The sequence below is a fragment of the Bactrocera dorsalis genome, chromosome 4 (assembly GCF_023373825.1).
Source record: "Bactrocera dorsalis isolate Fly_Bdor chromosome 4, ASM2337382v1, whole genome shotgun sequence".
Taxonomy (NCBI): Eukaryota; Metazoa; Arthropoda; class Insecta; order Diptera; family Tephritidae; genus Bactrocera; species Bactrocera dorsalis.
The window spans coordinates 62,794,786-62,822,712 of NC_064306.1; the positions used below are offsets into that span (position 1 = coordinate 62,794,786).

General features: G+C 31.2%; 1 protein-coding gene across 6 annotated transcripts in view; it reads right to left on the reverse strand.

The window, feature by feature from the left end:
* Positions 1-27,927, reverse strand: part of LOC105226928 (nuclear factor of activated T-cells 5) — a 40,898-nt gene that overhangs the window by 7,031 nt on the left and 5,940 nt on the right. For 4 of the 6 annotated variants that reach the window (XM_049455590.1, XM_011206062.4, XM_019990563.3 and 1 more), the window contains exons 2-10: positions 27,154-27,812; positions 16,318-16,442; positions 14,906-15,315; positions 9,026-9,400; positions 8,392-8,535; positions 8,038-8,320; positions 7,815-7,971; positions 6,998-7,236; positions 6,731-6,932 (exon numbers count right to left, since the gene is read on the reverse strand). In XM_049455590.1, coding sequence (XP_049311547.1) covers positions 6,731-6,932; positions 6,998-7,236; positions 7,815-7,971; positions 8,038-8,320; positions 8,392-8,535; positions 9,026-9,400; positions 14,906-15,315; positions 16,318-16,442; positions 27,154-27,283 — 2,065 coding nt within the window. In that variant the 5' untranslated portion in view covers positions 27,284-27,812. The remainder of the gene's footprint in view (positions 1-6,730; positions 6,933-6,997; positions 7,237-7,814; positions 7,972-8,037; positions 8,321-8,391; positions 8,536-9,025; positions 9,401-14,905; positions 15,316-16,317; positions 16,443-27,153; positions 27,813-27,927) is intronic. The other 2 variants (XM_019990565.3, XM_019990567.3) reach the window with 2 other exon arrangements.

The following is a 27,927-nucleotide window of genomic DNA, read 5'->3' on the forward strand; positions in this document are numbered from 1 at the left end:
TCATTTGTTATGTAAGAATAATAAAAAATAAATAAAAATTGTATTTCATTGAAAATGGACAAACATATTTAGTTACTCTTTTTTTTTTGGTTTTGTAAATTTATATAGATTTATATTATATATATATGTATATATGATGTATATATGTATACTTTTTAACAAAAATTTATATATGTGCTTAAGGGCTAAATTTTATGTGCTACGACTTATAAGTAAGTTTTGTTCAAATCTAATGTTTTTATGACTAATTTTGTTAAATTAAGTTTCCAATTATGCTATTTTGCTTGCAGCAACTATATTCATCAGCCAAATTGCTTGCGTTTGTTTGAGAAAATCTCTCGTGATTTCGTTATATTTTTATATCGCTCTAATTAATTGTTAAAAAAAATATATTTCATTACGTATTTTTAGTTCACTATAATTAATTGATAATTTTTTTCATATAACGGTTCTTATATAGTTTTGGCTGCATTTGGTTGATGAGCTGGGGAAATTACTTTGAGTGCATCATAAGTACACACACACACACACACACTCACTAACTTGTTAAATTTGTTTACAAACAAACGCATACCGACACACATGAGCACATAGTGAATACGAGTACAAAAGCAGTTGATAAAGATCTACACTAAATTATACATATTGATAACGAAATTTTATTAGAAAAAAGTAAAAAACAGAAACAAAATATGTCGACGACTACTGAAAAGGGGAAAGTGTTAAGTAGGAAATCAGCATTGAAATGGTTTGCTTATTTTATGCCGTAATTTTATGTTTCGATGGCGTAGTGAAAATGAATACATATGTTTTATGGTTGACTTAAAGCGCAAAAGTACCTAAATTCTCTTCTTTAAATATTACAAAATAATAAATAAATAAATTTTCAATTAACCAACCAATATTTTCTTTTCATATATTATTTATCATTAATTTATAAATTTTTTAAAAGCATTTAACTTTTCACTTTCTCTCTGATATATAGTCATATTTTCCAACTAATTTGTAAAAAGTAAATTTTCACTCTAAGCTCCTAACGCCTGAATTGATAAAGTAAGCAGCAACAATTGGATCCTTTCTAATTCTAAGGCATTTTATAACAAAACGATCCGATTTTTATATTTTTATTATTAAATTATTATAGAAATTTACATGAAAGTTTCCAAAAGCTCAGGCAAGTATATGCCACTGTTAAAACAATTTATATGAAAGCTTCTGAAATTTCAATTTCAAATATTCTAACGATATTTTAAATAAAGCTTTGGTTTGTATTCATTTCAATGTAATACTGGTTAATTTTTTTTTAAAATAAATGTCAAAAAATTAAAGTTCATATACTTTTTTGTCAATTATAGCGTAATAAAAAATTAAATTTCATAAACTTTTTTTGTTAAGGATATTTTTTTTTTAATTCTCGAAACACTTTCATGTAAGTTGGAGTACGGAAGCTTTGATGAAATTACTGCTTTCTTCTACAGCTCAATATGAACAACTAAATTCTAACAAATTTACAACTTCATACTTAATACTGATACACACACACTCTTACAAACAAGCTTAAAATCTATATGTAACGCATGGCACTCATTCAAATCACTCTCTCTCTCTCCCTTCGCCAAAATAACACAACTCAAAATAATCTCCAACCACTTTGAAATCGAATCTCATGTCCAGCATGATCGACAATTTTGGTTATAACTAAATTAAGAAATTACAAATGTTTCTTTTTGTTTTTTGTTTTTTCCAATACTTAAATATAGTTTGTTTAAATTAAATGAAAAAAAAAATTAAAAAATAACCGCACCGCTTAACTTATGAATAACTATTCTCTAAGTGAGTTCACTTAAGCTATGTTGTTGTGTTTGTGTTCATGTTCATGTGTAAGTAGTTAGATATTTATATATTATATATATATTTGTAGATATATATCGGCAAAATTATGTAGTATATAAAGTACGATTATAAGAATTATGGTAAGTGTGGGGGGTAATAAGAAGAGTTGCATTTGAAAGTTTGCTTTGTAGTTGCAATGGGTTGGTTCACGTACGAAAACGTTTGGAGCGCGCTAAGAACCTGTAAAATAGGAATATAAAAGAGAAGAGCCCAATTTGATACTGAGTGAATGGGAGGACGACCAACGTTGATGATCTCGCACTATTGCCACTGCCAACTAGCTATTGTAGAAGCCACTGTTTGAAAAGAAGAAAACTTGATTTTTTGGTTTTTGTTTTTTTGTTTTGTTTTGTTTTTGTTTGTGCCTAACAAAATGGTTTGTTAATTTTAACGAAAAAGTGTAAAAAAAAGCAAATAATATAGAAAAAAATACACAACATATGAATGTTACAACAATAAACCACAAAAAGTAAAAAAAGAAGAAAGAAAAAAAAAAGAAATCAATAATGAAAAGCAAAATTTAAATGTTAATGAAATTATGAATATTTTTGTTTTGGTTTTAGAAAGATTAACGCAGAATCTGTACATTACCGAAATATACAATTATGGCTGAAGCACGTTTATTGGACGGTAAGGAAGTTGTAGCAGAAGATATTAAAGTTGTTGTTGTTGGATAATATGACGTCAAACGCTTGGTATTATTTAATTGCTGGAAAATTTTGGTTAGAATTTTGAAGAAAAAATAACGAGCGCGTTGAACCGATTGAATGTAGTGTTTGTTTACATTAGATGCCTTCGACTAGAGCCGAAGTTGAAAGAATGCTCTGCATTAAGACATTTGAGTTTTGAAATTAAAAAAAAATTTATCTATATGTTTCAATCAAAATCAATAATTACCAATATTAAAAAAAATTAATATAAATTTATTTTATCTTAAATTAATATTTGAGCAGAATGAAAAAATTAATTTACTCTAAGACAATAATTACAAAAAATTATGCAGTTACTTTTGCATATCATTATTACCAATTTAAGAAAAAAAGTAAAAAAAAAATATTTAATATTCGTAATTTATATTTTATATTTCACGAATTGAATACATTCATTTTTTTTTTAATTATTATTCTTAGTCCGGGGATTTAAAATTTTTTTTTCATACAGAGCACCCTGCTTTTTTGATGAATTGACATGAATTTTATTGTTATGGAATCAAAATAGAACAAAAGAAAATTTATTAAAATGCATAAATAAATTGCGATTGTGGGGTGAATTAAAATGTTTTAAGTTAATTTTATTTGCCTATGCTACAACAAAGTAGATATTTTTACACATAATTTGGTTTCAAACATTTTTATGTTATCTAATTTAATTTTATACAATTATTTTAATTTATTTGGAGGCCAAATCTAGTAAAAAGTTTCCAATTTGTGCATATCGCATCTTAAAAACTTTATTTCAAAATATTTTTCTTTCCAAAAACGTCTACAGATTCTATAACAATAATTTTTAATTAATTTAGGCGCGCATAAAAAGCAAATCAAAGTAAATAAAAGCATAAAAAAGGAAAAAAAGTTATTAAAAAAGTATCATTAAGAAACTGTAGTAAGTATTATGTATTAGAGTAACAGTAAATATGTATGTAGGTACTGTAGTATGTACTATTTAGGACATGGTGGCTTAAATATATAAAGAGACAAATGCGAATACTAAATTATGTATTTTTTAGTAGCTTAAGGAAAAAAATGAAGTAAAAAATTGTTTGAAATAAGTTTTGTTTGAAATATTGTTTGTTTTGTTCTATAAACCAGTACCCTAATGTACAGTTGGTGAAGCATATGCAGCAGGTGTGACGAGATGAGGCGAAGCTAGGCGAGGCGAGACGAGACGAAACGAACCCTGGTGTGGTGACGACAGCAGATAACAGCCAGCCGCTATGGTGTGGAGCAGTGAATAACCTGGTGTTGTGACAGCATATAAACTATTTTTTTTTCAACTTTCAATACTGCAGCTGGAAAATCGATAAGCATGGGTGCTTGTATGCCTTCATTTTTAGGCTTAACATGTTTTATTTACTTTTTTTCTTCCATATAACTCGTGTATCTATGCATTTTCTTTGCATACCGGTTAGTCAGCTGTTGCAGTAGAAATGGAAATCTATGCCAGTTTAGCAATTTCTTAACGCATTCACAGCCAAATTGGTCTCCTCACTGGACATCTACTTGTGGGCGTGTGTGTGCGCTTGATTCGTATAAGCTTTTGTGAAAAATGATTTCGACGACAGCAATTGCAGCATGTATGTTTGGTGTTGTTCTTTCTATAGATCGCTTTAAATGTCATTTAAATTTATTATATTTTATGTACGTTTTGTTTTTTTTTTTTGTTTTGTTTAATTTTTAATATACGCGTATATTTCAAGAGATTCAAGTGTTTCGCATTTGTGCATTTGCAAAGTAACGTAGTGTTTTTGGTGGCATCGTTCGACGCGCAACATTTGCAATTGTCAACATTGAAACAGCTTGAAGTTCAAATATGCATTCTCAATATATATAGATATTTATATATTTTTATGTATGTATGTGAATATACTTTCGCTTTTCAATTGATTTGATATCACTCACAAATACCTAAATTGCTAGGAGAAGGGGAAAATAAAGTAAAAATATTTTGTGATTAGTGTTGAACAAAATCCTTTTGTGAGTTAATGACTTAGCTCATTATTGTGATTTGCTGATTTTTTTGTTTAATCTTTATTTTTTTTGAAGTTTTTATTTTAAAACACATAGCTTTTTTATTTTTGTATTTTAATTCTTCTTTTTTTTTTTTTGTTTTTGTCATTCTTATTTGCGTTCAACAGTTTTATCAGGTGAACATTTTGGTATTTTTCTTACTGTATGTGATTAAATCTCCTAATCACAGAAGCAATCAAGCCAAAAAAGACTGAACGGTGAAAAGCTGCCTATCAAATAAAATTTGGGTCCTGTGTGAAAAAACTCTATAAAAGTTTTGTGTTCGTTGTGGCTTGCTTGTTGATAATTCAAGTCTTCCTTCTCTGAAAATCCAATTTGTTACCGCTGTTTGTTATTTCTTCATACAAATATTCAATTAAAATTAAATATTGCATACAAATAGTAGTGAAAGCAACTGCAAATCAAGTAAATAGCTTGCGGAAACTGAGCTGTTTGTTGGGTATAAAGGCTCATCTAGCAGTTTATTGTTGTTTGATTAATTGTGATTCAGGGGAGAACACAATACAATGCTTCTTTTTAGTATTAATATTTTTTTTTTGCTGCTTCGTTGGCGGTCTACCGCATGCCAAATGTAACCAAGAAAACTCTGCGCCAACATTCAAACATCACACATTCACACCGACAAACTGCATTGGAAGTAGTAAATTCAACTAAATTCGCACAAAAATTCTTTTCCGATTCTTCAACATAACAAAAAACAAGAATTGTGTTATTTGAGCAAAACGACTACCGAAAAAAAACTAAGGAAAAACGTTAAGCCAACACACTAAACGATTACAAGTGAAACCAATATTGTATGCTAATAAAAAGAATGTATGTAGCTGCTGCTCCTTTGTATTGTACAAAGCAATTTATAAAAAAACTCAATTAACAGAGTAAGCAATCACACATCAAAGTTGTCTGGATTAGATTCGGCGATGGCGGTGGCGGCAGCGACGTTGTCAAAGTGCATGATAAACGTCGAATGAAATAATCTGCTTCTGAACTGTTGTACTTGCTTTGTGAATTGTCGCTTTCAAGTTGTATTTTTTTGTGGTAGTATGCCCAATTCGGGATATCCTCAGTTGATTAAAATGAAATAAAATGCCAAAAACTGTGCATAACTATTACTTTGGCATAGCTTTTTAGGGCTTCGTCGGCAATTGCTGGTTTGTATATACTTAATTTTTATATAAATATTGTATTAATTTAACTGCTATATTGTTTGCACGCTTAAAAATAGATTTTTTTTATCGTTGAACTTAGAAATTATATAAGTAAAATTTATGCGATATTTCAATTGGTTGCACTTTTTCAATGATTTACGTGTAGTTATGTGTTTGCAAGCATATAATAAATATATAGAACGAGTTTAATTACTTTTTCTTTTTTTCTTTCACTAACTTTGTAACAAAAACAAACAAATTATAAACTATAGAAGACAAATTTTTAAAGGAAACGGTTTTAACAGAAAAAAATTGTAATTTGCATGAATCGACATCAGCGATTTAATTTAGCATTTCAGGAAATAATAAATTAAACACGTAAAAGCTAGAAATTATTGCCATATCTATGAAATATCGCAGTAAATTTCACGCTGCCTGTGAAAGATGTATGCAATTATTCCGATTGTGGCACGCAGCTCTGTGCAAAGTTGGGGGTATGTGACAACTAGATTTTGCTGCTATAAGTAAACTGCAAATAAATTACGTAAAGGTACGTACTACTATATAAAAAAAGTCTGCCTTATATATGATTTTTTTGGTATTTTTGAAACAGTAACCTCATGCTATAAACTATTTAAGTCTTATATATGACGTGTCATAATTTTAAAAATATGTTTATTATTTTATGCGTTTTTTTTATATATAATAGTAATTTTTCCAATTAATATGCAATTGCGTAATTTTCATTTAATCTATGTTTTTGTTTGTTTTATAACGAAAGTTTTTATTTCTAACCTCAAACTGCCTGCCTGCCAACCTGTCTACTCATTAAATGTACTCTCTCTATCTTTCATTGTTTTGTTCGCCTGTTTCCTATATTTTTTCACTTCTCGTTTTAAATAAAAATTGTTTTAAAAGCTAAATGTAAAATAAACAAATAAATACCTTGTGCCGCTGATAAGCTACCATGCAATGCCGCTGAGCTTAATGTGGTTGCAGCTGCCAAGGTCGTGTAACTACCTTTTGGCGTGTAAACGAATGCGTGTGGCTCGCTCTTTTTGCCACTGGATATAATTACCAATTGCACAGTGACTGGTTTGAGTATATTCTGATGTATATAGGGTGGCACAACGCACACCAAATGAGTCTGTTGGGGGGAGGTAGAGATATTGTTAATTAAATTTTATATAAAGAATAAAAAGCAAGACTGACCTGTTGTAAATATTCCTTATCTGGCAGCACGGTTTGCTCCCACAAAGCACCTCCTAAATGCTGTCGCACAGCCAATTCTGTTGCAACTTCATTTGGCGGCACACTCTCGTAGGTCTCTTGGAAGAGCACATGTGTGTCTTTCAGAAAATTCTTGCCGATAATGAAGAGTTCGAGTCCACCATCTACTGGACATGAAGTCAGTGACTTTTTGCATATTTCCGGTACACCTGGTGGTTGCGCTGCAGGGAGGAGGAAAAATGAGGTTATGATGATTTGCACAAAAATATAGGTTTCTTATACAGGGTTAATTTATAAATAACTTAGCAGAACCACACCTCACTTTTTAACTAAAATATGCTTGAATAACATATGGCCTCTTTTTTTAATTTCTCTCAAAAGCGAAAAAACAAGAAAAAAAATTTAATTTCACTTTCACCGAAGGATTTCTTATGCAGGATTAATATTTCAAGTATATTTGAAGAGGCCACACATCATTCTTTAAACTGAAATATATGAAGTTAAATTTCTATATAAATAAAATGATATTTTTGAATAAGTTAGTCCTGTTCCTTTACTTTATAGTAAAAGCGAAAACAAAATTATAATATTTTGCACTTATTGTGTTAGTAGTTTTCTTCGTTTTTGGCTGGATTTAGAAAATATCGATACAAGAATTTTTGGAAAACTTTTTAAATTTTATCTAATTAAAAATTATTACTATTTCTTTTAACAATTTCCTACTATTTTTTCTTCGCCCGTCCCCAACAACTCATTCTTATAAAAATATGAAAATTAATCTGTGATTTAAGAAACTTACTACAAATAATAGGATTTGAGCAGACTTGTAGCATTTCCAAGGTGCCATCTTCATGTGTTAGCTGTGTGCGGAATACCATGCGGCAGCGTGTTGATTTCTTTTTATTCTTCTGCGCCAAATGATCCGGAAATCGGTGTTCTACATCAACGTTGCGTTCCTAAAAGATAAATGACATTTAACAAAATATTAGTATTAATAACAACACCGTGGTGAGGGAACGCACCTTGAGTATGCCAACGCAATCGCAAGTAACTGTCATATCAGACTCTGGTTTAAAATCGATCTCAATGACCATGGTGCCGTCCACTTTCTTCTCATTACACTGTGTGGAGTTTTTACCAGCCACTTTGCAGGCTTGATAGAACATGTGTGGTGCCACGCGGCCGATATCGGTGCCAATGAATACTTGCAACACAGCGGGCTTGTTGTAGCCGGTGAGACGCACGATAGGGAAACCATTGCCGCTACGATCTTTAACAGCGCCACGGCTGCCTTCAGTCTGATAACTGCAAAAAATCGAATGAGAAAATATTTGGTCAAATAGTCAACATATAGTCGATCGCATAAACCAACTTACCGCGCACGATGCTGTTGCTCTGGCTGAGAGACAATTTCCAGCTGCACACGTCCATTCGATGAGGTCACTATAGTATTTTGTGGCACCGCCGGTTGGCGCTTGTGTGCCACTCTGGTCATGGCGCGAGGACCTGTTGGTATAAATCTGCAAAAAAGAGAGAGAGAGAGGAAAAATATTAAGAATGCGTGGTAAAAAATTGATAAAAGTTTTTATTTTTTTTTTTTTTGAATTTTCGAAAAAGTTAAGATGAGCATGAAATGGCAGTGACTATAGTGTAGCTTCGTGTACTTCGTGTCTCCTTAATACATACAGGTAATGATACAATTAGAGGTTAGGACGAGTTGAGATAAATATATAGTATGTAGTTTATGTACATACACTTTAAGAAAGAAACAGAAAGTGTAAGTATGTACATCCACTTTTTTATAAAAATTCACACAAACTTTTTTCGGCACAGAAAACTGTTAATAGATAGTAGATAAATAAAGTTCCAGGTTTGCGCTTTCAGCAATTTTGTTTAGAGAACACATAAAAATACATATGTACATATAAAATCGAAAAAAAATCGTGTATACAAATAAAATTTTGGTTTTAGTTGAAGCAAAATTAAACAAAGCAAACAAAATTCTCTTACTTTGTGGGCGCCACTGTGGGCAACAGCATCAGTGTTGGTGGCGGTGCTTCAACGGTTGGCGCTTCCAAATTGGTGGCGCTAGCAATTTTTCGTATAAAAGCATCTTCGCTACACGCATCGTCATTGTCGAGCTCCACAAAGCTTTCGAGCTTTCTACGCTTCGTACTCGTTGAATTGTCTTCCGCATATTGTGGTTGTTGTGGTTGCTGTTGTTGTGTGGTTTGATTTTGATTACTGCCACTGAGCGGCTGACTGTTAGAATCCGAATTCAAGCGCTTGCGATAGTAATCGCTGGAGTCATCAGTACAAAAATCTTCAAAATAGTCCTCATCGTCCGTGGAGTTGACAAATGGTAATTTCTTGCTGGGTGTTGAACTACACACAAGTACATGCGTATGTGGCGGTGTTGTTGTTGGTGGCGTAAATTGGCGGTGGCGTGTATTTATGTTTATTTTGGTATATTTTTGTCGCAGGCGTTGATGTTAGAATGTATGTATGTGTTTGCATTGAATGGAAGCAATTAGTTTTATGTTTGTCAATAAGCTTTTTATAAGATTTAAGACGCACGTGTATTGCATAAGTAATATAAATATATGGCGAATATTTTGTGGGTAGAGAGTTTGCTGTTTATTGTATTATAATACAGTTAACATTTAACGCCCAACTTCTTAATGAAAAATTTAAATTGTTTGGAAAATTAGAAAATATGTATGTACATACATATGTATAATAAATATGTTTTTAAAAATAAAGTAAATTAGTAATGTATTATTTTTTATAGTTGTAGTATCGGTAAGACTAAAATTTCCTTAATTTTATCAAAAATAAAATTATTATTTCTTTTTTTTCTTTTGAAATTATAATTTTACAAAACTCAAAATTCACATTTTAACCGTGTTTTTAATTTGTATTTTTTTTAAACTGTCACTTTTTGGGTTCATTTAGCTTATAGGGTGATACAAATTTACAGTAGCTTTTGAAAATCAAAAATTTGTCACCATTCAAGGTTGCCAATTTATACATTTTAATGAAATTGAAAAAATGTATCTATGGTAGATATATATTAGAGATTTTACTTTTTAAACGATTATGCTATTTCTTTTATATGTATGTATATACATACATATGTACATACATATGGGGTCAACAGAACCTAATAGTTTTCAAAATGAAACGACCTCTTAAAAACCACAAAAAATGATTTTGACTTGCAAGCATACTACATACTTGTATATAATTTCATAACAATTGGAGAATGGCGCTTGAAGAAATTTTTTAACTTGAAAAAATTAGCTTTATCAACTATGATGATGTTAAAAAACAAACGACTTTCCAGTAACCTAATTTTTTCATAAGGAAGAAGGAAATTTCAGTGGAAATAAAATACACATTTGTATTATGTATACTTATGTATGTATGTACATATGTATATATTATACGTATATACATAAGTATGTATAAACATGTGTGAATGCATGTATGTCCATGAGTTAGAAACTCAAATTGATTTAGCCCTTAATTTGCACCATTAGCACTTTGTTGTGATTTTCGGCTATTGACCTGGCTATGAAGCCTATGATCAAATATAGTAAGTATGTATGTACTACGAATGTTTAACTAAAACACTGCGACACGTGCCGATATGTGCCTAATAGCTTAATGGTTGCGTGGATATACTTAGATATGTACACAAACAATTATACACAGCTCTATGTATGTAAATATACATACATATGTTTATATGTATCTGTCGATTTTATATAAAAAGCACTCTCCACTTCCCCAAGGAGAATTAAGGTAAAAATAAACAGAGCATACTCTATACATTAATTAGGCACTAGTTCAAACAAAACAGCAACAATGTATAATATATATGTATGTACATAAGTTTGTTGAATTGTTTGTTTAAAAAACTAGCACTCAATATATGCATGATTGTTCTAATAACCAAAAAGCCTTCGACAACTGGGCACGTGTTAGGCTCTGTCAACGGAGCGTGGGCATTCAATTGGCGGAGGCGCAAGCACATGAAAATTGGGCATTTATGTTCATGAATACATACATATATTGTATGTAAATAACGACGTTTGAAATTTATTGATTTTTGAAAAATGACTTGAAAGCAGCATATCTAGGTACAAATTTCACTAAATGGAATAAGTATGTATACAGAGGTACACCACAGGGTGGATGGAATGTATTAATAATAAAAATTTGAATTAAAAAGAAAAATTGCATACACTAAAAATTTTTTTAAAGTAAATTATATAAAAGTAATTACTTTAGCGCTTTAATAATTCACAACTTTGTAACTTGTGTCATTAAAGATTTTTTTAACTAGACCAAGTTGCGTCAGCTATGAATTAAACACTTTTCTTTGCATTTAATTACGAAAATTCGTAGTGAATTCAAATAAACTAGAACAATTTATCAAAATAAATACTTATGTATGTATATGTGTACAATATAAATGAAAACTCAAATATGTAACTAAGGTATTGCCGTTTGCCTACTTTAAACTAAAACAAATAAACAGAAAATCAACAAAAAAATATGTATTTACGTAGAAACTCAAGTGAAGATTTCAAAGTGGCGATACGGTCAGACAGAAAACCTGAAAGTGCGATTCACAAACATTCATACATACATACATATCTATATTTGTATGTATGTGTATAGCGTGCAAACATGCACATATACAATATAAATAGCGTATAATTCATACTTAGAAGCTTTTCGATTGGAGCGTTTGTGTGACGCCAACAAGTTGCAAACATGAACTGCCTCAACAAAAATAAAAATAAAGATTAAATTAAAAAAAACAGCTGTCTACTTGTATATTTCCCAATTGCATACACTTGCATATACTCGTACAAGTAAATGTGCAAACATATGCATGTGTGAAAATCCTAAACAGGCTATTGGGCATTTGATTTGAAATTAAGCACCGACGCGAAGCACATAGCAAAACAAAAACTAAATAAAAAATACCTAAGGTAAATAAAATAAATGATAATATAAAAATTAAAAATCAACAACTTGAGTAATTTCTAAAATATTGCGAAATAAGCTCCCGGTGTCTCGTGTGCGTTTCAGCTCACTTAAGTTATTCGTTATCACCTGCAGTCTTCCAAAATTATTTATCTATAAGCAACTAAGTGCGTATATTTGTGTTTTGGCAGACCTTAGAGCTTTTTATTAAATAGAAGAGTGACTTAGTTCGACCAGACGTTTATTAAATATTTGGATATAGCAAATATTTACGGGGCGACACATTGTTTTTTTATTTACAAACAAGAAAAAACGTTAAATCTGGCTACACCAAAGCTATAATACTCTTCACAGATGAAAATTTAGGTATTATATTATGAGCTCTGAGTTCGCGTAAATACAGACGGACATAACTATATCGATTTAGCTTGTTACCCTGATCATTTTTGAAATTAACATACTTAAGTCCCAGATACATTAGTCTTTTCTTCATTAATACACCGTGTACTTTCGAGAGTTATTTACATTTCCTCTTGAAACGTAATTAGTTTACTAAAAAACAGCGAAATTTAGTTTTTCAAAAATTACAAAAGAAGTAAATTTAATAAAATAACAATATACATATACATATACATATAATTCCTGTTGATAAATAATTGATTAATGTAGTCCTTTAAGGCAGCACTCTTTTTACATGTACATGCCTGATAGATGAGCACTTCCACAAATAACCTAGACTATTTAATTGGCCATCTGGAATACAACACAAAACATATCAAACAACTTTTATTGCTTTGTTTGGGTTATTGAAACTTTCATTTTTTATTTAATCCCCAACCATTAGAAACACTTTCGGTTGACAACAATGATTTGCGTCGAGCGAACTCCATACATGCATTAATACTACGAGTATATACACTTAACTGATAAGCCGGCAGTTTATTACCTGTTACCTAGCGTTGGACCTGCTATTTTACTACACTAATAAACAACAACAATAATTTTCGTGATTTTTCCCCCCGTTGTCGTCATTGTGACTGATAAGATATCGATATGTAGCGAGAGTCTGCTTATGCGAGTATATAACATTATTGCTCTCATACAACGATCCGTTGCAGAAACAGTAAATGTAAACAAATTAAATAAAACTGCTGTAACAGCGGCGTAGTACATGAACAACAGCACCTGCTTAGAATCAACAACACAGTGTGTAATATATGAATTGTTTGCAAAAATAAAATGTTTACATATGTACATATGTACATGTGTATTGTAAAATGCAATTACTAATACACTTACAGTAATGTACTTGACGGCCGCTCATACAGATCGCCGCACATAGCCACGTATGTACATACACAAACAGCGGCCAAAGGCTCTATTGTCACCATGACCTACAATCATTCCGTTTGCTTGCCCACTCACCTCATGCCAAGTTATCGCAGCAACGCTTTTGAGTTGCGTGCAAACAAACGCAAAGTATACCTCAATTGCTTTGTAGTTACAATAAATAGTGAAGATTGTTCTTTGTAGATAGGCATGTAAAAGTCTACAACAACAGCAACAATTTGTGTAGTGTCTTTCATCACCCTACAGACAAAAACAAATCGAGTGAAGTAACCCTCCAACAAGAAAAAATGTGATTTGTTTGAAGTTGTTGTTATTTTCATTTTGGCACTGATAAGGGCAAACGAATTTTAATCTCATTTTCGTACTAGAAAATTTCATGAGTTATACAATTGAAGGGCCGTTTTTAAGATAAGCAGAAGTTCACGTGAAGCGGATGTGGGCCTTAAGTACGTTATTTACAGTGTATACATTGAAGAATAGGTTGGATGGGTTAGTTTCGTCTGAAGATAAACATTTTTGTTACTATATAAAAAATGTATGTATGCAAATAATATACCCAAATGGACAGTAATGTATGTATGCGACTAAAAAGCGATTTATTGTAAAAATTAAGGAGGAGATTAAATGAAGAAGAGGAACTTTTTCTTTTACTTTTTCAAAAATTTTGGATTTTTTTCAATGCTTAATTAATTAAATTATTTCAATATTCAGTTAAGAATTATAAAATTTTTTCGCGGAATTTTTATTACAAATATTTGTTTTGTTACTTTTTTGTATTATTTCAAATTAACCATACAAATTATTATTTTCCTTAATATTTTCCTAATTTTTTATTCACTTGCTGAATTACTAACTCTAGTACACCCTGTACAATGAAAGTCAAAATATTAGAAAAATATTTGATCACAAAGTTGATTGGCGTGCAAATAACTATGTATAAAGCCGCATCAAATTGAAAAACTAAACAGAAAGTGTAAATATGCACCCAGAAACAGTGAAAAATATACAGACAATATTATATATAATACTTGAATTGCTTGGCAGAACCAACTATGTAAACAACACGGTTGCAAAGCAACTGAAAAAAATATCAAAAAAATAAACTAAGAATGCATCCACATATGAAACTATCAGTTAGTGAAATAATTGCAATAAAATTCATTGAAAATAGCAATAGGCAAAAAAATTGCAATAAAATGCAATAACAATTGTGAATTTATAACAGAGTCTGTTTTTTTACTCTCCGACTTACAACCGCAGAATAACACAAAAATCGAATAAGTATTAAATTTTGATCAACAAAATTGACAGCAGGATTTTGTATAAAAAATAAACAAAAGTACAAACATTTTCCAGAAAAAGTTGCATGCTAATAAAATAATAAAAAAAAAAAACACAAACACATAAGGCGCCTGTGTGCGAGCATGTCACCAGGGAGAGAGAGTTCGTGTAAGGATGGGCATGAATGAGCATACAATCATGATTAAGTCTAAAAAAGCCTATAATATTTCGTTATAATATTATGCGCTGTGTACATACCTTGAGGCCGGTATGGCACGTATGACATGCGCCGAGTGCGGCATTGCCGACGAGCTGTGGTGATGACCATGTCCATGATGATGATGATGATGGTTATTACCATGATGATGACCACCGCTGCTACTGGTGTTATTATTATTGATGCTTAGATTGGTGGCAGTGTTGTTGTTGTTCTGCATAATATCGCTACTGTTGCCTGGACTACCACTACTACTGCTGCTGCTGCTACTGCTGCTGCTGGCGCTACTACCACTGGCCGAATGCAGGTGATGATGGGCTTGCAGTTGTTGCTGATGCTGTACTTCAACATGCTGATCGAAGCCAAAACCGCTATCATTGGAATTGTCGCAGGGTGGTGGATGTGGTCGTGGTGGGAAACGCTTGCCAGGCACCAACTTACCAGGACCAATCTAAAAAGAATTTGGGTGTTGGCATTAGTAATAGTTAAGGAATCATAAGGACTTTAGATCATAATTTTCTGTAGTTAGCTGAATTTATTTTAATTTTTTGGCAAAAACCATCATACAATGCACGGTTTAACGTTAATAACCTGTACTCATTGTCACTATAATCCCTAAAGAATATATATTTTTTTTTAAGTGAATTGAAGTGAAAAACAATTATATTTCCAAAATTTTACTAATTTACAATATTTTTACTACGTGGTATTACATTTTGTTTCAAAAATAATTCCTCACCACTCTAAATTTTAAACTAGTTGGCAAAGTAAATGTAAATAAAAATAAAATAACACAGGGCGAACACTGTGACAAGAAAAACAATATCAAATAGTAGTGTATTTATCGAGATAAACCAATACGCCATTTATTATAATCTACATGAGCATTAATTTAATTTAACTATTTTAAAAGTAACACAATGCTAAGGGAATCGGAGAATAATCCATTGTTGGAATAAGACATGCTATCATTTTAAGAAGGTAACATTTTCTACAATAATACCTCAAGTGGCACACCTAGCGTAAACACTCAGATTAGTTATTGGAAAACTATCAAATTTTTTCAGTACGTACTGTATATAGTTTTTTGATCTGGTCGAGCAAAAAATTACTAAAATTTTGAGTAAAATTCAACTTTTTTTAAATGCCGCAATATTGTCAGCTTTTGAGTTACGCATACTACCATCCAATTTAATAAAAAAATTTCGGAATTAGCGTTTACGATTCTTTTTTTAATTTTACTGTAAATTCTTATAATATGTCAGTATAAACATACTCTCAAAATTTTGAAAACAATTGATACAGTAGTTTATTTCAATCAAATATCTCCGTCCCACCAGGTTTAGAAACATATAATACATAATTCAAAGTGAATACTACCTCAATGTTTATTTGAATGATTTCGATTTACTAATAACTTTATAAAATATATATTTATTGCATAAATACATACCCGCGAAACAGAATGCAATTTACTAGGTATCGCCTTGCCCGGATATCGCTTCGAGGGCGTACGAAAGCCTTTGCGTTGAATGCGTGCTGTCATCGTTGATGCCGTCGACATGGTCATACGCATACCTACAAAAAAAGAAAAAATAAATAAATAGCGCGAATTAATAAAATAATTAATAAACTTATCAAAAATTATCACTAGACGCACATTATCAGCCGCATCTGAGGGTCGAGCGCCAACAAAGAATTGCAAATCGTAGAAAATGCTTAACGGCAGGGGAAGGCAACACTTATGGTGTGTAGACATGTGCTACATGCGAGCAGACAGCATTTTTAATGTTGATAAAAATGTAAGTACAACGCCCTCAAGCAAAAGCAATGGGTAAATATACATAATTAACAACATTAAATAAGCACACACATATGTACATATGTATGTATGTTTATATGTTTGTATAAGTTTATATTTGTTAAATGTAGAAGCCCATAAATATAGCACGCTATGGTATGACAGCGCCTGTTATCGCAGAACCGAGTTTCAGTGATGCCTAAAGCGGGGCGCCTGTCAAAGCGCAGACAGTCGTTGAAAGCACGAGTGCCATGCACAATAATAAACAACTCTATATGTAGTACATACTATGTAAGTATGTACGCGAGAGTGATAAGTGACAGATCAGCAAGCCAAATCCCGACGATAATCAATGAGTTTTTAATTATTTCATAGGCGTAATGCACTAAGTATTTATAAATAAGTACATATTTACATAGCGCGGATCGAAGCCTAACTAAAACTTTAATAATTAAATAAGCTTATGGCGATAAGTAATTAGATTAGTAGAGATTGTGTAAATTAGGGTGAACTGATGAAGTGATTTTTTTGTTAGTCTATTTAAAAATTTCTTTCTTTTGAAATAAAAAATGCATGTAAAATAAAATAGAAAAATATATAAAAAAAGATAAAAAAAATATTAATAAAATATTAAAAAAAAAATGTTGAAAAATTTTTAAAAACAATTTATACAAAAAAAAATTATTAACAAAATGTTATTTTAAATATTTGTTTTGGGTTTTTTTTCGGGTTTCGATTAGATTTTTCCTTTCAGCAATTCGAGAAAAATAATGGAAAACGAGATTTATACAATCTTATTGGAAAATTTATTGAAAAAAACACGTCGAAAGAAGAAAAATAATTAATTGTATCCAAATCGAAATTAAGAATAAAAAAATAATAAAAAATCTAAAAAAAATTTAATATATAAAATAAAACTATATTTAAAAAATTATAAAATAATAAAAAAATTATAAAATAAAATTGAAAAAATTAATTTAAAAAAAAAGAAAAAAATAGATAAAAAAAAATAATTTACAATTCCAAAGTTTTAGTCAGATATTATAGATATGTAACTATATTTAGATTTGTAACAAAAAAATGTTAAAATTATAAGAAATTATATCCAAAAAAGTACATATGTACATATGTGAGTATGTGCATATAAAATAAATATAATACATATAATAAATAAATATAAGTATGTATAAAAAAAGTAGGAAATAAAAAGTATATTGAAAAATATATTAGAAACATTAAAAAAATTAAAAGAATAACATTTAAAAATTAAATAAATAAATAGTAACAAAAATTACTATAAAATAAAAAGTAAAAAAAAAAATATTTTAAAATTAAAAAAAAATAATAAAATTAAAAAAAATTTATAAAATAAAAAAATATAAAAATTGTTTTGTGTGAAAAAATTCTGACCATAATTTATGCATACGCGCGGTTTCTAAAGTTTTTTGCCAACGCAAACATAATTTTTTGTTTTTTCGAAAAACACTGACCTACCCTAACGTTTACTCTTCATATCATATGTATGTATGTATGTGTGACATGCATAGGCATTTACACTTGTAAATAATGTTAATTAAAATGTGCGCTATTGTTGTTTGCAAATGATTACTTGTTGCGATTACAAATGTGGACCGACACACACACATGCAAATAGTTAATATATTTTTTCAATGCAATCAAATCACTGCAAACTACAACTATTATAATCAGCAGTAATTGTTGTTTTTCGAGGCACAAGCTGCCTCTGTGGATCATTAGCTGTAAATCAAATAAGAATTTAATTGAACCGAGCCAATGGGTTACTTTTCACAAATACACACACATCCATGCATACATATGTATGTATTTATAAAGTAACACGCAAAGTAAATATGCATTTGCAACTCTACAAAGCCACTGCAAACAAGTATGAATACGAATTCGCTGGCAAATATGGAACTAGTCAGAAAAGCATTAGAGCAATAACATTTTTTGGAAAGTTGACTTAGAAGCAGAACATGGTGACGTGGGTGCATAGCTAGAATGAACATTTAAAATGAACTAGAGTGTTATCTATTTTGAACTATTGTATAAAATCATAAACTAGCATATTTATGGTCAAAATTTGACAAGTTATTATATTTTCAGCAGCGTCACCTAAAAACTACTGATTTTGATGGATCAGTTTGTATGGCAGCTATGTGCAATAGTGGTCCGATCTGAACAATTTTTTCGTAAATTATAGATTTGGTTTGGAAAATATTGTATGCCAAATTTCGTGAAGATAACTTTTCAAATAAAAAAGTCTTCCATACAAGGACTTCATTTTGATCGTTCAATTTGTATGGCAGCTATATGCTATAGTGAGCCGATCTGAACAATTTGTTCGTAAATGGTAGCAGTGCTTTTTATGATAATTTATGCCAAATTTCGTAAAGATACCTTGTCAAATAAAACAGTTTTCCATATAAGGACTTAATTTTGATCGTTCAGTTTGTATGGCAGCTATATGCAGTAGTGGTCCGATCTCAACAATATATTCGTAGATTATAGATTTGGCTTGGAAAATAATAAATGCCAAATTTCGAGGGGAAAGAAACGTGTGCACAATTTCAAATCCATACCTTAAATATTCACGTAAGTATATACAGAAGGAGATCGAGTCAGCTCGTCTCGCTTCCCCGCTTCGACGTTTCATTCTGTGTTCCGCAACCTTCGTGACAAATTTAATATGCCCTGGTGAGGCTATAAAATTTGTTTTCTTAACGGTTTACGTTGTTACCACTTGTAAAGTAGGTTGTAACTAGTTACTGTCACCGCCAGAAATCTACAACCGAATGCAAATTTAGCTTTAGCCACAGCGTTTGAGTGCGTAGACTGATTAGAATGCAAATTATTTTTGAAATATGACATAATACAATACATATGTATGCAAATATTGGACTAAGAGCAATATTCTTACAAACAAATGTGTGTTAGCTTATGCAAACGTTTAACAAAATTTTAATCGAAATTAATCTAAATTTAACATAATCACATATTTAGCGCTAAAATTAAATACTTCGCTTGCTTATGCGCATATTTATAACTTTCTGATAGCATTAAAGGTTATCAAATTCTATTAATGAAATTTCGCGAACTCTGTGGTGGTCCGCTCCTCTCCAGCGGTTGGAAGCGTGCCCGCATGCAGGCGACTATTACTTAATATACTACGTAATAATTTCACAAATGTGCGGACCAGATAAGAAAAAAGTAGATTTTATTTTAAATTAACCCAATTGAAAGCGTAGTGTATTTTTGTGCGCTGCAAATTGTTATTAAATTGAATTTTCGCCACCAAAATGCTTTGATTTTTGCAAAGATAAACTAAGCTCAGGGATGCTTTGGGCATTCAGCGATATATAAATAAGGGAATCACCACACAACAATGTTAGCTATGACTTTAAAATGTTTTTTTTTTTGAAATTCCAAGAAATCGCTGACAGCACTAATAAATTCATTAATACAAGTATTTAATTGGTCTAATTAAAAGTTACAGCGCAAAATAATTGCCTGATGACTTGAAATGTTTTCATTGATATTCGACATTTCTGAGAAATTCTTAGAAATGCTTTTATCCAGGTTATTATCTCACTTTGTGCAATGAGTATTGAAATTACCATTTTCAATTTTATGCTTTTCAATGTCAAATTACTTGTTTTTTTATAGTCTCGAAACTAGCTTCATAGAGAGTAATAGTTAAAGGTACCTAAAGATTTTTTATAGCATCTATTTAAAGGGTGATCCATTTCGAGGTTCCAACACAGCGAGGAAAACACAGAAACTTCTCTTTCCACAAGAAAAAGTCTAACGATGTGATATCTCATGATCTTAGTGGCAAATCGACTGGCGTCAATAAATGTCGTCGAAATCACGATCTTCTATTTCAGACAAAAAATAGTCGGTTAACATAAAGCGATAACGGTCGCCATTGACGGTCACGTTCTCACCGGCATCTTATACGTAAAATGCTCCAAGTCATTCGTGGTCAATTCGGTCGAATATTATCCAATAATGAATGGTGGGTCACAAGATGGAGGATGGTGTTACGAATAGTAAGCTCAATAGATCGACTATGTTGACCATAAGTTGAGCGACGAGCGCGAAATTAATTTTTTACAGAACATAAATTTTCGTAATTCATAAAGTTGAACGATTTGTAAACGTTGTTCAGGCGTAAGTCTTTTCATGATGAAATGCCAACAATAATGAACAAAAATAACATGTGAGCTTGACACGACTCACGCGCGATTAGTCAAAACAAAGGCTATTGAAAAAAGTATCTCTACTTGGATCACCATTTACCTATGTGGTACATAAGCATGTCGAGAAGAAAAGACCAAAAATTATATATTTTGAATGTTGAGAAATCAAAGCTTCACATCAAAGAAAACTACATAAGATTATGCGAAATAAATAAAAGCAAAACGAAAAAACCAAACAAAAGCTTTGGAAAATAAACATTTGTATTTTTTGCATTTTTTGCTTAAATAGAAATACTCGTTAATATTTCTGAAGTGGAGATCAATAAAAAAATATTCATAATATTTAAAATCGCAAATAAGAGCAAAATAATATAAAAAACAAAAAAATATAAAAGCAAAAGCAAACAAATTAAAAAAAAATATATATTATATATATGTACATATGTACATAAATATATAAAAATAAAAAAAATTATTAAAAATATAAAAATAAAATAATGTTAAAAAAATAAAAATAATTATAATCTAATTAATTATTAAAAATAAAAGAAAAAATTAACAAATTCAAAAAATTAAAAAACTATAAACAATAAAAATTAAAAAAATTATAAAATTAAAATTTTAATTAAATAAAATGTAATAACCAAAGAACATTATTGGTTTTTTTAATACCAAAAAAAATTATAAAAATTCAAAAAAATAAAAATTAAAAAAAAAAATTTTAATTAAAAAAACTATAATAATTAAAAAAAAAATATATAAAAATTATGAAATTAAAATTTTAATTAAATAAAATATATAATTTAACAAAAGAACATTATTGGTTTTCTTAATAGCAGAAAAAAACTTCTGCTACAAAAGAAATGAAAAAGTACTACGTCCATAAAAATTTAAATATAAGAAATAGAAAAAAATTTAAAAATTGCTTAATTATTAAAAAATAAAATTCAAGTTATTTAACATCTTATAATTTTCGCTTTTCTCCTTCAATTATTTTTTTGAAATCTTTGTTAATCATAAATTGAACATCTACTGTTTAAAAAAGTATCTAAATGGTAATTCTACTGCGTGTAATTTGCATATACACATAGCACTGTATTTATACATATGTACATATGTACATACATACATATGTGTGTATACACAGGTGTGCGAGCGTACCGTCTCAAAGCCTTATTTGCATGTCTACAAACATGACTTCACTAATAAGTAGTGTGTTAAAAGCTTATCAGCAACACTTGTCCATACATACGTACGTGCATACACACACACATTCACGCGTAGAGGCACCTATACATAGCCTGTGACTTCATGCCGTCTTTTGCGGCATGATTTCGATTAGATTGTCTTGCCACGCACTCGATATGCACTGAGAATTGATATTGCCAATAGTAATGTGGCGCCAGCAACAACAACAACAATATATATGTAGGAGTGTTAAAGAAATTCGCGAAAAAAGGCTCGTCAAAATCAAAAATCAGTCGTACCTAACACTAGACGAGCGCTAATAAGCGACTTATTACGATTATCTATATAATTAGTTGATAAACAATACGATTTTTTTGGTGTTGTTGCTTTTTTTTATTATAATGGCATGTGATTTCCTCATGTTCCTCCCAAGGTTTTGCGATAATACAAGATATGAGTCAAATTGAAAGATTTTTGGCAAACTGTATCTACCATATATGCCTACATATACATATTTACATATGTATATTTATGTAAACACGTGGGTGGGTGCTTACGGAGGTAGCGTATAAAGTGTGCTTAGTTGGCATTAGTTTGCGAAATGTTTGACAAATAGAGAAGTGTGTGCGGAACTGTTTAAAGTGAACTGTAGATAGTAGGGGCGATTTTGTTTAAAGATTAACAGCTAGAGTGAGATATGTAGTAGTTTCATTTAACTCTCTAAGAGTGCTCTAGGTAATTGCTAGAGGTCACAAAGCCATTAACCTCACCTGATAGCTTGGAGCAAAATAAAATTGTAGCTAGACGCAAATAATTACTAAACAGCTGTTTTCATAAATACTTTTTGAAGTCATTATGGAAGCACAAAGAATTTTGAATTGGGGGGCTGGCAATGGCTTGAATCCTAACTTTGACAACAACTACGTCAGCCACGAAATACAACTCAGAGTAACTCTTGTCAACAGGTGCTACTTCGGACTGAGTAGGCAATTGAGAAGTAAAGTCCACTCTCGACAAATCAAGACCAAATTCTATAAGTCACTCATTATCCCCGTCCTGCTATATAAGTCACAACCATGCTACAACCAAAACATTAACCATACTGTGTTGTGCTGATCGCTAGCGACGTTGGGATCCTATGCTCTCTCTGTGATGCCAACACTAAGATTTTAAGGTAATCTTTCATTACGGGATTTGTTTTTCATAAAAAAAAGAATGAATTTATTACAACTTGTACGCATATCAAAGAGTAGCATTTAAATAATATTTTGTGATTTTTTCATAAATTTTTTTTGGAAATTCAGCCATTGGCAGCTGGTTTCCGGAGGTACCGCCCAAAAACTCGACTAGTGGTGGTCAGCAAAAAAAAACGAAGGATTCAACTAAATTCAGTCTAATTTCATCGATTAGTAGATGAGTATGGATTGTTATTAATCGAAGAAAGAGGAAAAAAATGAATTTTTGGCAAAGGTTCATTTTTACCAAAAATTGCATTGAAAAAATTAGTAGTAATAATAATCGAAATCGAAAAAACAATCCTTTGATCAATCATAAGATCTTTCAATTTTGAAGAACTATGACGAATTTCCAACAGAAAAACATAATCAAAGTTTGAAGTAGCCGACCGCTCTAGCCTGATGGGCCGCTCTCTCATAAGTTTAATATCCTTAACTTTTACAGCGAATAGTTTGAAACTTTTTGAAAAATATATTCTAGACATATATTTTATAAAAATATATAAAATTTTGAAATTTCAAAATCCACGTAACGTTTTTCGATGTTATCGACATTTACAGAGGTCGACTCGCATGAGGTTTCGATGACTTCACGGCCTTCACTGAATGCATTGTGCCACTCAAGTACTTGTGTTCATGATAAATTTGACTTCTGCAACATTATCATCGATTCCTTAGATGCGATACTTTGGAAATCCAAATTTTCAAGCAAATACATATATCAAAACTTTCGAAAACCATGTTGTTTTGCATTTGAAGTAAAAAGTAAAAATTAATTTTTTTTTTTATTTTTTTTATGAATTGTATTGAAAATTCATGGATCACATTCGAGCAGGTTTAGAATCGGCCGTTTGAATCTTCTTTTTTTAAGCTTTCAAAAAAACGCTTGTTGCCAACTTAATCTAGTTCAACTTCTAGCATGCCATCGAAGTATATTACGAGAAGGCTCGCCCATTCAAGCATGGAGCGCCGAAATTAAACCAACTTCAATATCGTGTAGTTAATTAAACAGTTTGAGATAGCGAAAAGAAGTTTACCCAACTTCTGTACATGAATATGTATGTGTGTATATATATAGTAAAGGTACATACGTACCATATAACACATTTATTTTGTTGTATACAAAATAAGCAAGTGTGGATATTGCGGCTCATTAAGCATGTGATGTTTAAGGGCGTGTGGCACCCAATTATAATATAGTTTTTTCACTTATTATACCTTTTTTGCAGGTTAACATTTTAGTAAACCATCAGTTAACTGCGAATTTCACAACTTGTTATCTTATATGAATGCTCAAATTATCACGAGAATGTATTAAATTACAAAATAGCGCCATAAAGCAATAAAAAAAACACAAAACGACACCGTAGCGCCAAAGAGACGAATGAATGCTGCCATTTCAACGTTACATACATACTTATAAGGAAATTGCAAAGAGAAATGAAAAAGTATAAACAAACAAAATGACTGTTAGACAAAAACAAAAAACGAACGAAAAGGCGACACTTTCACGAGAGAAATGCCGTGACACCCAAAAAATTAAGCATAATTGACAAGGTAGCAAACATTTCTGGGCCTTTTGGCAATCGTAGCGCACTTATCACATTAGGCGCACTCTTAAACGCGCTCTTTCGCTGCGTCCAAGAGCAGAAGCGAGCACAGTAAGCATAAAAACGAACGTCAAATTAATGAAATTTTAAATTTTACAAATAACACGTTACGTTTGCTATGCTTTAGGCCGCTTTAAATGGGCACTTCTGAGAATTTTAACAAAAATCAGGCACACACACGCCTAAACATGTTATACATGTAGGCATACAACTAGTAGTCGGTTTAGCTAATCACAGCATGTGTAGTTTATTTTATGCTCTACGTCAGCTGCTTGTAGAAACTACAGATTAACAAGTATTCCAGACATTTTTCACACATATACACATACATATGTACATGTGTATATATATCTACATATAACGCTGATAAACGCCAAAACTAGTAATGCGAATTAGTGGCTTGACAAATTCACAGAAGATCAACGGCGCGTTGAGTCCATTGCGTATTGAAAAAATAAATAAAACTCTTTATGTATGTATGTATGGACGTGTCGAGAAAAATTAACTCATAAATTAATGCTTCTTCTTCTATGACACGCGCACGCGTTTTGCCTAGCTTTAGCCCAAAATAGTATTTAACATTATTATCTGCACATACTTAAGCCAATCACTTATTATAGAATTTCTGAGGAAATAAATCACAAGGTGTTTAAATAGAGCTCTTATGCATGAAATTTGCGCATTCTTTGCGATTCTTAACCGTTAGTCACACGAATGGAGTACTGAAGGTAGTGGCGATAACTCTCTTACGCTCGTTTCACATTACAAAACGCTCGCATTCAATTTGCTAGAAAAATAAATTGAAACACATTTGTTTGGGTAAAACAATATTACTTGTAGTTTAGTCTGCGTAGTGCTTAGATTTCATTAAAGCACCTTTTCGCTATAATTATCCACATAAGCAAAGTCGATTCTCTTGCTTCGAAGATATCGTCGTGCGGAATCGTTGCGAATGTTGAAAAAGGCTTACGGTTATTCAGTTTTGTCAAAAACACAATCCTACAAGTGGTACAAAGCCTTCGAAGAGGGTCGAGAGATCGTTGAAGACCTGCTTCACCGACCTTCGACCTCTTCAACTGGTGAAAATATTAAATTAAATCGAAAATCATCTGGCAAGTGTTAAAGAGTGGGCATCTCTCGCGATACTGTTCGAATAATTTTAATGGATATGTGGGGTATGAAACGCGTTCTTGATCGACTCGTCCCGATACAGCGAAATTTTTTCAAAAAGAGTAGCGTAAACAGGTATCTTCGGACATATTCCGATCCCACATAGAAGAGCATTATGAGACATGGGTTTATGAGTTTGACATACAAACAGTTAACAATCACCGGAATAGAGGGGGAAAAACGAGCCGAAACTAAAAAAAATCCGCTTAAAAATCAAGGAAATACTCATTATTTTTTCGGTATTCATGGTTTGGTGCATCATAAATTTGTCCCGTAGAGACAGACAGTCAATATGGATATCTATTTGGCCGTATTGAGGCGCTTACGTGAGAACTTCGGTCGAAAACGCCCAGAACTGTGGAAGAACAATTTATGGATTTTGCACGATGATAATGCACCATCGCAAATTCGCTGAAGGCCATCCCAAAAAGTGTTTTAAGGACTGGAAAAGTCGGTGAGGATAACTTTGAAGGCGAAAAAATAAATATTGATGAATATTTAAATATTTTTTACAATAGACGCTGAATTCAGAAAATATTTTCCTAAAAGTGTACAACAACCTGGTCAGGTGTCAATAGTACATATTTTATATATTATCACTATTTTCTGGTATTTTGGGATGGCGACTGCTTAAAAAATGGGATTAATTATTTTTCACGTTACTGGTCTTTAAGGTCGCTTATTTTTTAACCAAATTAGCTGCTTGCCGAAAAATAACGAGCGTATTATCAATTAAATGCATTTTCTTATTCTGGCGAGTGTTCTTTTGCCGCTTGCTTGCAAATTAGCATGGCATATATTGAAATATAACGGTATACGTAAACATTTTTACTACGCGGTCAGTTGAAATACAAAAAATATTGAAAAAAAATTTCAGAATATTTCAAGTTTTCAAATGAAAATTTAAAGAGCAAAAATGAGCTAGCATTACATTTTAAAAAATGATATTTTTTAAATAATAATAGCGGTATATAATAAAATTACATATGTACATATATATGTATATGTATGTATGTATATGTACTTTAAAATATAAAATATAGTAACTGCATTGCAGCTTACCAAAATTACTTCTATAATGATGCTGATGTGCAGCCGCCAATGAGCCGTTACCCGCGTTGCTGTTGTGCATCTTGGATGGAATCCGATAACCGGATTCGGAATAATTATACTGATTGTAAGTGAAACGCATTGTTTTGCCTTTTGACTTGTGCCGTATTTGGTGACGATGCCCGTTGGTGCGTTTGTTATGGCAGCGGCGGATACAATGATAACAACAAGCGACGAGAAAATCGAGAAGAACTCGACTGCCTGCCTGCTTCTGTAGTTTATAGTATGGCAACGTTGCAAAAAAGACTGTGCCAATGTTGTTTTTATTTTTATCTATACGCGTATAGTATATAAGTTTGTTGTTATTATTTCGGCTTTTGCTGCGGCTTGATGCCCCGCTGCGTGCTCACGAACTGGTTTCTTCAACTTGAGCGCGCTTTTTCGGGTTTATTGTTATTATTGCAACTTATCGATGATATTTTCACTCACAAGCACTTCTACGTTTGATTGTGTGCGTTTATTATTATTTATGTATTTTATTTGTCACTAAATTTACTTGCACTCAGTTAGGTGGTTAAAGTAGTTGTTTTTGTGCCACATTTAGGCCGATTGTCTTTATCTCTGTCTTTGTGAAAAACTCTGATTTGCGGCATTTACTTGAATCACTTCAACTTTAAAAAATACAAATACAAAAACGATAATGAAACAAAGTAACGAGAAGTATGAGTTTAAGGAATGCAAATTTAAATAAATGCGTATTTAAAGTGAATATCAATTGGTTTTGAG